The sequence below is a fragment of the Myotis brandtii genome, unplaced genomic scaffold (genome assembly GCF_000412655.1).
Source record: "Myotis brandtii unplaced genomic scaffold, ASM41265v1 scaffold465, whole genome shotgun sequence".
NCBI classification, from domain to species: domain Eukaryota; kingdom Metazoa; phylum Chordata; class Mammalia; order Chiroptera; family Vespertilionidae; genus Myotis; species Myotis brandtii.
Window position 1 is genome coordinate 828,805 of NW_005367775.1, and position 12,215 is coordinate 841,019.

Consider the following 12,215-nt stretch of genomic DNA (forward strand, 5'->3'; position numbering starts at 1 on the left):
CCCTGCGTGCGGCCCGGGGCTGGGAGCTTGCTGCTGCGGGTCCGCCCCCCGCTCCGTCCTAGTGGGCGGGAGTCTCACCCTCGGCCACCCCCTCTCTCTCCTTCTCCTTTAAATAACGTTAACAATGTGCACCGGTATTTCAGAACGGGGTGCAGGGTGCATCTTTAACTGGGAGAGTCTCTGCAAACAACTGCCGGACTTTACACCCTCTTTTGGATTAGCAGGCGAGGGAGGTGGCTAGGAAGCAGGACTGATTTTCAAAGAACAAAATTTGGCCAACGCGCTCAATTATTGTTTCACAGACTTTTAGTTACAAAGAAAAATGTGATAAATCAAGAACGACACCTAATGTATAATAAAATACGCCTTTGTATCAGACAGCTGTCCCGGAATTTGTTTAGGATTCGAAATTTAAATTTGCCACAGTTGTGTAGAACGTTCTTTACTCCTTCAGATTTTGGGGTTGTAGTCACTGAACCTTGAAACCAGCTTGTAGGAAACAGTCTTCAAGTGTTGGCAGCGGGAATGTCACCAGGTGTTAGACTCCTGGGGTCCCTGGACCTGGGTTCAGCAACCTGGGTCCTTGAGTTCTGGCTAAGAAAGAATTCAGAGGCAAGACTCAAGACACAAACTATACGATAACCTTTATAAAATCACAGAGGTGGAAGAAGTAATTCATGGAAGAAATACGCTTCAGTTATAGAGGCAAAGAAAGGGCCCCTGGAGCTTAGAAGGAAGGAGGGTAAAGGTAATGAGCCTGGCAGCTGGGGGATGGTGAGGTGGAGGGAGAAGGTGGAGGCAATGGTCTGCTCCAGGGAAGGAGAGGCAGTGGGTCCCCTGTCCTGTGGGTTTTAAGGGTAGAGCTTTTAGGGGAGGTCCCAGGGGAAGATCTCAATAGACTGTTCAACAGCTTTCCAGGTGTATCCTTTCGGGGTCAGGGTCTCCACTGATTGATTGCTGGGCGCCAGGGCAGGGAGTCATTATTCAGTGTAGTTGGTCCTGAGGTCCGTGTGGCATTGCTTGTCTGGTTTTGCTGCTTTTCTGAGCTCGAAGCTGAAATACAACTGAGGCCTAGTTATCTCAAGGGAAGAAAGGTCAGGGAGTCTAAACCATATGACCAGTGATATGCTAGGGGGCAATGGTCACTCTGGGAACGAGGTGCTACCCTAGAATTGTCCTTTGCTAGGTACCCCCGGCTACCCCCCCTGGGACCTCTGTACCTGCCCCATCATCCTTGCTCTGCCCATGTGTGTCTAACCACCTACCACAAAAGAACTTAAACTCATTCATTCTTTGCCTCATGGATAGCCTGTGCTTTTCAGCCTATACATGTTCTTGCAGCTGCCACTCCTCACTCTGTTTTGCAACATGCCTAGCCTAGAGTGTTAACGTAAGAAACATTTAAATAATATTTTTTGAGTTTATTTGAGCATAGTACTGGAAGTCCTAGCCACAACAATCAGGCCAGAAGAAGAAATAAAAGGCATCCATGTTGGAAAGGAAGCAGTAAAACTTATTATTTGCAGATGACATGATACTGTATATAGAAAACCCTAAAGGTTCCATAAAAAAAACCTACTAGAACTTATAAGTAAATTCAGTAAAGTAGCAGGATACAAAATAAATATCTAGAAATCAATTGCGTTTTTATACACCAATAATGAATTATCAGAAAGGGAAACTAATAAAACAATTCTATTCACAATTGCTTCAAAAAGAATAAAATACCTAGGGATACATTTAACCAAGGATAGAAATGACTGGTACTTGGAAAATTATAAGACACTGAAACAAGAAATTGAAGAAGATACAAATAAGTGAAAGCATATACCATGTTCATAGATAGAATTAACATCATTAAAATGTCCTTACTACCCAAAGCAATCTACAGATTCAGTGCCATTCCTATCAAAATGCCAATGATGTATTTCACAGAACTAGAACAAAAAGTTACATGGAAACACAAAAGACTCCAAATAGTAACAGCGATCTTGAGAAAGAAGAACAAAGTTGGAGGAATCACGCTACCAGATATGTAACTATACTACAAAGCCATAGTAATCAAAACAGTGTGGTACTGGCATAAAAACAGACATATAGATCAGTGAAACAGAATAGAGAGCCCAGAAATAAACCCATGCCTTTATAGCCACATTAATATTTGACCAAGGAGGGAAAAACATGCAATGTGGTAAAGATAGTCTCTCCAGTAAATGGTGTTGGGACAATTGGACAGATGCATGTAAAACAGCAAAACTAGACCACCTTCTTACACCAAACACAAGAATAAACTCAAAATGGACTCAAGACTTGAATGTTAGATTCAAAACCATAAAAATCCTAGGAGAAAACATAGGCAGTAAAGTCTTGGATATTTCTTGTAGCAATATTTTTTTCTGATATATTTCCTAGGGCAAGAGAAACAAAAAGGAAAATAAACAAATGGGACTACATTAAACTAAAAAAGTTTTCCACAGCAAAGGAAACCATCAACAAAATGAAAAGACAACCCACTGAATGGGAGAACATATTCGTCAGTACATCTGATTAAAGGTTAATATCTGAACTTTATAAAGAACTTACAAAACTGAACACCAAAAAACCCCCCAAACAATCTAATTTTTAAATGTATAAAGAACCTGAATAGACACTTCTCCAAAGAGGACATGTAGATAGCCAATAGACATATGAAAGGGTGCTCACTGTCACTAACCATCGGAGAGATGCAAATTAAAACCACAATGAGATATCATCTCACACCTGTCAGAATGATTATCATCAATAAATAAACAAAGAAGTGTTGGCGAGGATGTGGTAAAGACAACCCTTGTTCACTGTTGGTGAGAATACAGACTGGTGTAGCTACTGTGGAAAGCAGTATGGAGTTACCTCAAAAAATTAAAAATGGAACTGCCTTATGACCCAGCAATTCCACTTTTGGGAATTTATCTGAAGAAACCTGAAATACTAATTCAAACGAATATATGCACCCATTGTAGCATTATTAACAATAGCCAAAATTTGGAAGCAGCCCAAGGGTCCATCAGTAGATGAGTGGATAAAAAAAGCTGTGGTACATTTACACAATGGTATACTACTCTGCTGTAAAAAGGAAGAAAATTTCTCCTTTTGGGAGAGCGTGGATGGACCTGGAGAACATTATGCTAAGTGAAATAAGCCAGTGAGAGAAAGACAAGTACCATATGATTTCACTCATGTGGAATTTAATGGACATACTGAACTAACAAGCAAAACAAAAACAATCTCATAGATAGAGAGCAGGCAGATAGCTCTGGGGCAGGGGTGGGAGTAAAGGGGTGGTGGAGGGGTAATGGTGGGGAGGGGAGGGGGATTGAGCAAAAAAGAAAACAGAGAAAGTACTCATGGACATAGACAACAGTGTGGTGATTACGAAGGGGAAGAGGGTATGGGGGATAAATGATGATGGAAAAAATAAAATTGTTTTTGCCTTGGGTTAATTGATTTCAATTAAAGAACTATTTATAGAGTACTTAGTATGTATAAAGCTTAGTGATCATCAGTGCAAAAGTACAAAATGGATAGGAGATAAATACTGTATAAATAATAAGAATCCAAAGCTGAATAAAGTGAATGTCTTAAGGACAACAACAACAACAACATCTGTGAGTTAAGGTCACAGAAATAATACCCAGTTAGAAAATAAGAAATAAATTCATTGAGAACTGGCAATTTAATGGAGACTTGAAGCAGGGGTAGGATTTTAGCAAATGATGTTGGGAAAAAGTACATAATGAGAAGGAAGGAACATAAATTAGAGCTTAGAGGAGAGATAGATACAAGGGTAAATTCTTGGGCAAACATTTCAGTACTAGAGGCCTGGTGCACGAATTCGGCATAGGTGGGGTCCCTAGGCCTGGCCGGCGATCAGGGCCAATCAGGGCCAGGCCAATTGGGGCCTGCTGGCCACGGGGAGGGATGGGGCGCGGGAGGTTGGCTGCCAGCTCTGAGGAGGGAGCTGGCCTTTGGCCCCCATGGGAAAGGGATCCACCACCACCCAACCCCGGTTCCCTGTCCCAGCCCAGGGCTAAAGGTGACGGTCGCCAGCCAGCACGGAAGCAACAGACGCCAGCTGCCAACACTGCTGGCCGGCTGTGGGAGGTTGGCTGTGGGAGCGCACTGACCACTAGGGGGCAGCTCCTGTGTTGAGCGTCTGTCCCCTGATGGTCAGTGTGCATCATAGCGACTGGTCGACCGGTCGTTCTGGTCATTCGGTCCTAACAGTTGCTTAGGTTTTTATATATATAGATTAACATAGCATAGGATCAACTCTGTGGTATGTTGGCAATTTCCCATTTCTTCAGACCTCTTTTGGAATGTCTGGTTCTGCTGTTTGCTTTAGTTCAAAAGCCATTCCTTGAATGTTCACGAAGTAATCAGCACTCTAAGTCGCTCACAGAGATAAGTGTTCTCTTTCACTATGTGCTCAGAGTTCTCATTAGAATCTTGGAGTGGTCTGCCCAGAAAACGGGAGCATCTTTCTGATGTTGTCTTTGTATAGTTTTCCTTTTCATTTCTCCGTTGAAGATGAATGATTCAAAGAATCCAAATAATGCTTGTGAAAATATACTCCACCTTAAGGGAAAGTGAAAATCACGCCTGGTTCCAAAAAGCTCTGGAAATGTCAGAATTTTCTGTGCATGGCAGTAGCTGTGATGTACCCACTCCAACAGGCCTCTCTCCCAGCCCACTTAGTGCCACAGGAACTAATGAAGTCCATTAAAAAAATGTATCGAACATCCCTGGCTGAGTGGCTCAGTTAATTGGAGCATTGTCTGGTACACCAAAATGGTGTGGGTTTGATTCCTGGTTAGGGCATATACCTAGATTGGTGGTTTGATATCTCTCTCTCTCTCTCTCTCTCTCTCTCTCAATCAATCAATAAAAACATATCCTCGGGTGAGGATTTTAGAAAAAATGTATTGAACCAATTAGTTTAATCATTTTTCTTCCTAAGTTCAGCCTGATCTGAACTTTGTAAGCCATTTGACTGTAATTTGATTTTGTGACTTAATGTTGATGTTAGATATGCAGTGAATTACTGAGATAATTGCCAACCTATCTCCTTTTCTTTTTTAATCCTTACCGAGGACATGTTTTTTAATTGATTTTTTTAAGAGAAAGAGGAAAAGAGAGAGAGAAACATTAATGAAAGAGAGAAACATCAATCGCTTGCCCCCCACACACGACTGGGGCCAGCTAAGGGGATTGAACCTGCAAACCAGGTGTGTGCCCTGACTGGGAATCAAACCTGGCATCTTTCAGTGCATGGGATGATGCATCAACCAACTGAGCCACACTGTCCAGGGCTGTCTTCTTATTTTTAAAGCGAAAGCTAAAAGAAGAAGGAAATACACAGATGATTGTAAATTGTTTAATAAACTTTAAAAAATCATTTTTTCTTCCTGTCTTAAATGTAGAACAAATATGCAGAGGTCTTTATTGTTATTTTTTTGTTAGTACTTTTTTCTTGTTTAGTTTACTTTTATTTTTTAAAAAATATATTTTTATTGATTTCAGAGAGGAAGGGAGAGGGAGAGAGAGAATCATTGATCAGCTGCTTCCCCCATGCCCCCTCATCGGGGACCAAGTCTGCAACCTGGACATGTGCCCTTGACCAGAATCCAACCTGGGACCCTTCAGTCCGCAGGCTGACGCTCTATCCACTGAGCCAAACCAGCTAGGGCTGTTTAGTTTACTTTTTATTTGTTTTTAAAAGGCTGTATATTTTTAGAGCAGTTTCAGGTTCACAGGAAAATTGAGAGGGAGTTACAGATATTTCCCATATATTCCCTACCCCCACACATGCACAGCCTCCTCCAGAGGGTACTTTTGTTACGATTGATGAACCTACATTGACACATCATAATCACCCAAAGTCCATACTTTATATTAGGGTTCACTCTTGGTGATGTACATTCTTCGGGCTTGGAAAAATGTATAGTTACGTATCTAACATTATAGCATCATATAGAGTATTTTCAGTGCCCTAAAATTCCTCTTTGCTCAGCTTATATATCTCTCCACTTCTTACTTTTTATTTTTCAAACTATTGCAAGTGTAGCTGGTGACTTAATTAATTGTGAATAATCTGGGATTGGAGGTTTTAATTTTTACAAATTGACTTAATTGGATCAGGTCAAGATTTCCGTGTTACATATAAAGTGGAAATAGAGTAAAAGAAAAACATTTTCTTTTGGTAGTAATAGAAATTGCTCAATACACAGTGTGAAGAATTCTTGATTCTTTCTCCTGAAAATTAGTAATCAATACTCTTCAAGTGTTTTCTGTGTTTTGGCAGATACTGACAATGTGAAGCCATTGGAGGGTATAAAAGTTCTGGATCTAACAAGGTTTGTATTGGCCTATCTGTTTTTTGGTGGTTGAGTTTTAACTTCTCAAAAAATATTCATCTTTTATATTATAAGAGGGTGCTTATATGCTTAGTATCAAAATTTTGGAAAGAAAAAAATTCCTGTAATTTTATCATTCTAAACGACAATTAGTATAATACTTATGCATTTCTTTCCAATCTGCATATTTAAATATATTTTTAAAAACAAATATTTGAACCATATTGAAATGATAGTTTTACCCATATTTTAAATATAATGTTATATTTTTAATGTTTTCCTGTCATTCAAAATTCAATAAAAATATACAATATTTTATTATATAGTTGTCACAAAATTAATCATCCCCCAATATTTCACTATTATAAGGTATTTATTACATAAATCTTTGTCTCAGTAATCTTTTAACTTCTTCCTTAGGATAGAATTCTGGAAGTAGAATTACTACATCCAAGGGAATATACTTTTTAAAACTCTTGATACATATGGCCAAATTACATTTTGGACAGTTTTATCAATTTTAATTCTTGCTATCATTATATAAGCTTGTCTGTGTTGATGGACTATTAAGAAAATTAATATAAAAATCTTTAAGGTGGTAATTTATATATCATTGTTTAACATTGTAGAGTATTGGCAGGACCTTTTGCTACGATGAATTTAGGAGATCTTGGAGCAGAAGTTATAAAAGTGGAAAGACCAGGTAAAATTATTGCTACCTTTAAAACATAAAAACAAATGAATAAGTATTTTTAATAGTTTAAAAAATGTCCACGTACCTGCATATGGGATGAAGAAAGAATTGAAATGAAATGATTTTCTCTTCTCCATTCCTTATTTTCTTCTGGACCTAGCCTAATCATCTCTTTTTATTCTTTTAAAAATATTTTTATTGATTTCAGAGAGGAGGGGAGAGGGAGAGAGAGATAGAAACATCAATGATGAGAGAGAATCATTGGTTAGCTGCCTCCTGCACACCCCACACTGGGGATTGAGCCCAAACCCCGGGCGTGTGTCCTGACTGGGAATTGAACTGTGACCTCCTGGTTCATAGGTCAGCACTCAACCACTGAGCCACGCTAGCCAGGCTCCACAGATTAAGGCCTAAGCCAGGTCTTTCACACACATGTGAAAGCCTCTGGTGGAAACTGAGATGCCAACAACACTTACCAGAGTGCCAAGCACACATATATAAGCACTTTGCCTATATTAATTTATTTAATCTTTACATTACCCTTATGGGCTCATGTTATTATTCCTAGTTTATGAATGAGAAGTCAGAGACACAGAGAGATAAAGCAATTCATCCAAGGTCACACAGCTAAGAAGGAATATCCAGGCACTCAGGTCTGGTTCTGGCTCTGCTTAGGCCCACACAAGCCTTACTGTTGAGACTGAGATTGGACTGATCCTGGCCACACGCCCTCCTGTGGGATGAAAAAGAAACCAAAGTCCCGGAAAAAAGAAACCCAAATACCCTAACCTAAGTCATTTTTTTTTTCTATTTTTAATAAAAGAAACACTTTTCCATTTTATAATTTTAAAGATTTTTAGAGAAAACACCTAAGCTTTGTTTTTATGTTTCTCATCTGACATCTTTCTGGTTCTTTTTTTCCCCTTTGTCCATCAAATAAATGTTTTTTGTGTATAGAATTCTCACTTTTATTTGGTACCTTCTTAGCATTTTGGTGTTCAGTTCATGCTATTATTGACACTTAGAAAAGTGTCACGTTGTGTGCCCTTTCCTCCAACAAGAGCTCAGAGCAGAGTCTGTGTTCTCTATGTCCTCTACATCCTATCTAATAAAGAAGGAATATGCTAATTGACCCTCACGCTGTTGCAAAGATGGTGGCGCCCACAGCCAATAAGGAGGGAATATGCTAATTGACTGCCCTACCCTCAAAGTTGGCAGTGCCCACAGCCAATTAGAAGGGAATATGCTAATTGACTGCCCACCCTCAAAGATGGTGGCACCCACAGCCAATAAGGAGGGAATATGCTAATCGACTGCCCCACCCTCAAAGATGGCAGCACCCACAGCCACAAGATGGCCAGCAGGGGAGGGCAGTTGTGGGGAACCAGGCCTGCAGGGGAGGGCAGTTTGGGGCGATTGGCCAGCAGGGGAGCAGTTTGGCGTCGATCAGGCTGGCAGGGGAGTGGTTAGGGGTGATCGGGCTGGCAGGCAGAAGTAGTTAGGCGCAATCAGGCAGACCGGCAGGCGAGCGGTTGGGAGCCAGCAGTCCTGTATTGTGAGAGGGATGTCCGACTGCTGGTTTAGGCCCGATCCCTGTGGGCAGTTGGCAGTTGGACATCCCCTGAGGGGTCCCAGATTGGAGAGGGTGCAGGCTGGGCTGAGGGACACCCCCTGCCCCCCCAGTGCACGAATTTTGTGCACTGGACCTCTAGTCATCCTATAAAAAGCTTTTCTGGGAAGGTTTCAAAAATTAGCATTATTACTTATTCTTCAAGATCTAATCATTATAGATTTGAAACAGAATTCCCAAATCAGTGAAAATGGTCTAGTTTTGAATTGCACACATGTATCTATAAGACAAGGGACTAATTTTATAATTATATCAGCTTATTAATTAACCATAGTGATAAAATGGTATAAAGTAGAATACTCGATTTGGAAGATTCAACTTTTTGCTAAATACATCTACTTAGGAGCCAAAGCAGTTAGCAGAAGATTCTCTGATCAGCATGGGGACTCTCTCTATATATATAAAAGGCTAAGTAACTGTCCGACTGGCCAGTACCTATGATGCACACTCACCACCAGGGGGCAGACACTCAATGCAGGAGCTGCTGAGCTGCGGTGACTTGACAGCAGTAGTTCTCAGGTGACGCACCCCGGAACCAGAGAGGAGGGAGCCCGATTTCTTGCAGGGCCGTGCGATTCCACCTTTAGCCATGGGTTATTTTGTTGCTGGGGCACTGTGGGCCCTGAATCTGGTTTACTGCACACTTGCGTTTGCGTTCCATATCCTATTCAATAGCAACTTTGCAGAGTGCCCTCTCCCACTCTGGATCCCCCTGGGGGATGTCAGAGGATCGGTTTTGGCCTGACCCCCACAGGCCAGGCCGAGAGAACCCCACCTGCCAGAGAGATCTTGCTCACTCCGCAGACACCCTCCTAGCTGCGGTGCCGCCCCAGGTGTGGCAGGCTGGGGAGGGACCATGGGAGGTTGGCTCCAGGGTGTGTCTGGCTCATCTGTCTCACCCAGTCCTGCTCCGACAGCCACCACCCGGGACCGCCTGCATTAGTCTCTGCACCAGAGCCAGTGCAGTGAGCTGGAAGACCCAAGCATGAGTTTTCTTTCTTTTTTCTCCCCTCCCCCACCCTCCCTCACTCCGCAGACACCCTTTGAGCTGTGGCGCTGCCCCGGGAATTCTAATTAATTTCCTTTCAATGTGTGTGAATCCACTAGTATTATATATTACTAAAGGCCTAATGCACAAAATTCGTGCAAGGGACTTGACACTCTCAGCCCTGGCTGCCTTGACCCTGGCAGCCTGGCTGCCTCACGGCCCCGCGGCCCCACAGCCCCGCTCACTGGTTGTTCTGGAAGGTCGTTCCTGAAGGTTGTTTCACAGTCGCCATCTGTGCCGCCCCAGGTGCGGCAGGCTGGGGAGGGACGATGGGAGGTTGGCTCCAGGGTGTGTCTGGCCCATCTGTCTCACCCAGTCCTGCTCCGACAGCCACCACCCATGTGGCTCGAGGGCCTTGGTTTGCCTAGCCACAGTTTGCCGACCACTGCCTTGGGGGATGTCGAAGAACCCATTTTGGCCTGACCCCCACAGGCCAGGCCGAGAGAACCCTCACCTCCAGCCATGGGTTATGTTGTTGCTGGGGCACTGTGAGCCCTGAATCTGGTTTACTGCACACTTGTGTTTGCGTTCCACACCCTATTCAATAGCAACTTTGCAGAGTGCCCTCTCCCACTCTGGATCCCCCTGGGGGATGTCAGAGGATCGGTTTTGGCCTGACCCCCACAGGCCAGGCCGAGAGAACCCCACCTGCCAGAGAGATCTTGCTCACTCCGCAGACACCCTCCTAGCTGCTGTGCCGCCCCAGGTGTGGCAGGCTGGGGAGGGACCATGGGAGGTTGGCTCCAGGGTGTGTCTGGCCCATCTGTCTCACCCAGTCCTGCTCCGACAGCCACCACCCGGGACCGCCTGCATTAGTCCCTGCACCAGAGCCAGTGCAGTGAGCTGGAAGACTCGAGTGTGAGTTTTCTTTCTTTTTTCTCCCCTCCCCCACCCTCCCTCACTCCGCAGACTCCCTTTGAGCTGTGGCGCTGCCCCAGGAATTCTAATTAATTTCCTTTCAATGTGTGTGAATCCACTAGTATTATATATTACTAAAGGCCTAATGCACAAAATTCGTGCAAGGGACTTGGCACTCTCAGCCCTGGCTGCCTTGGCCCTGGCAGCCTGGCTGCCTCACGGCCCCGTGGCCCCACAGCCCCGCTCACTGGTTGTTCCGGAAGGTCGTTCCTGAAGGTTGTTTCACAGTCGCCATCCGGTCTAATTAGCATATTAGCTCTTTATTACATAGGATTACATTTATCTGACTTTGTTTATCAGGCTCCCTCCAGGTGGTAGAAGAACCTGGTAAATTCTGCTTTCCAGAGCTAATACTTTATTTACCCAGCCATTGATGTTTACTGCTCTTAGTCTTTGCTGGATACATGCTGAAAAATGTTTACTTTCTAGCTAAACCTATTTTCCAGGTTCCATAAAACTTCTAATTTCCACATTGCTATCAATTTCAATACCACAGCACTTTCTAATTTCAACCACTGGGTCTTCCATTTTAGATAAGAGCATCTGATCTAATTTCTCTTGCTATTTCAGTGTATCAGTAGATGAAATATTTGTATCTATATTAATTTTAGAAATTGTAGGAATTGTTATTTTTTATTTACTTAGGCCTATTTTCCCTTTGTGCTTTTACCTTCCCAAGGTGGGGGACACCTTCCTTTGTCTGGGCCTTTATTATGTCTCATAGCCATACATTTGCTATCAAGCTTCATTCCCAGCATGTGCTCATCATTCTTTTTCTGACTGATTGATCTCTTTCTTTTGCCCAATACATTTTAGTGTGCATATTATATATACTTAATTGTTTTGGGTTTTCAAAATAGTTATTCAACACAAATATGAAGGAAAATGACTTGGCAGTATTTTCAAATTTCAGTAGAGAACTAGTCACTTTTTGTGTCCAGTTCTTTCATTAAAAAAAAGTTGGTTGTAGTTTGCTGACTTAGATTATTTTTATTTGTGTAATCAAAGAGTATATCAAGTTCAAGTATATATATTTTTTCTTTTTTGAGAGTCAGTCAGGGAGTGTAAACTATATGCCTGCAGGGCCAGGCGGGTAACCTAAATGAGTGACAATGGACTGTGTATGGCAGCAAATAATGCTGCTGATATTCCAGGACTGTCCTCAGTAGGTGGGGATGTGAAGGTAGGGATCTTGGTTTTTTGTTCACTGCGGTGTGTACTCTCCAGAGAGCAGTGTCTGTGACATCGCAGGGGCCAATAAGTATTTGCTCAATGAATGAATGTGCTAAAATATCAATTAAGACCATCTGAATTTTTAAATATATTGGGACCCTCAAACTATAAAAAATTAAATAATTGAGTCTATTATTTACCTCTCTTTCTTTTTTTTTCTGAATTCCAAAGGGCTGTGTCTATTTTTCTTGGTCAATTTCAGTAACGTCTAATGGACTGTTTGATTAATTATATCATTAAAATGAGATTGGAATTTAAGCTTGAACATATATTCGCAAATTCTTTTTGGGAGGTTCGTGA

The 12,215-nt window shown here is 42.3% G+C and overlaps 1 protein-coding gene across 1 annotated transcript in view; it reads left to right on the forward strand.

Moving 5' to 3' along the window:
• Positions 1 to 6,307: 6,307 nt before the first annotated feature.
• Positions 6,308 to 12,215, forward strand: part of SUGCT (succinyl-CoA:glutarate-CoA transferase) — a 602,125-nt gene continuing 596,217 nt past the window's right edge. The window contains exons 1-2 of the mRNA XM_014547166.1: positions 6,308 to 6,392; positions 7,022 to 7,095. Of these exons, the coding sequence (XP_014402652.1) occupies positions 7,047 to 7,095 (49 nt within the window). The 5' untranslated portion in view covers positions 6,308 to 6,392; positions 7,022 to 7,046. The remainder of the gene's footprint in view (positions 6,393 to 7,021; positions 7,096 to 12,215) is intronic.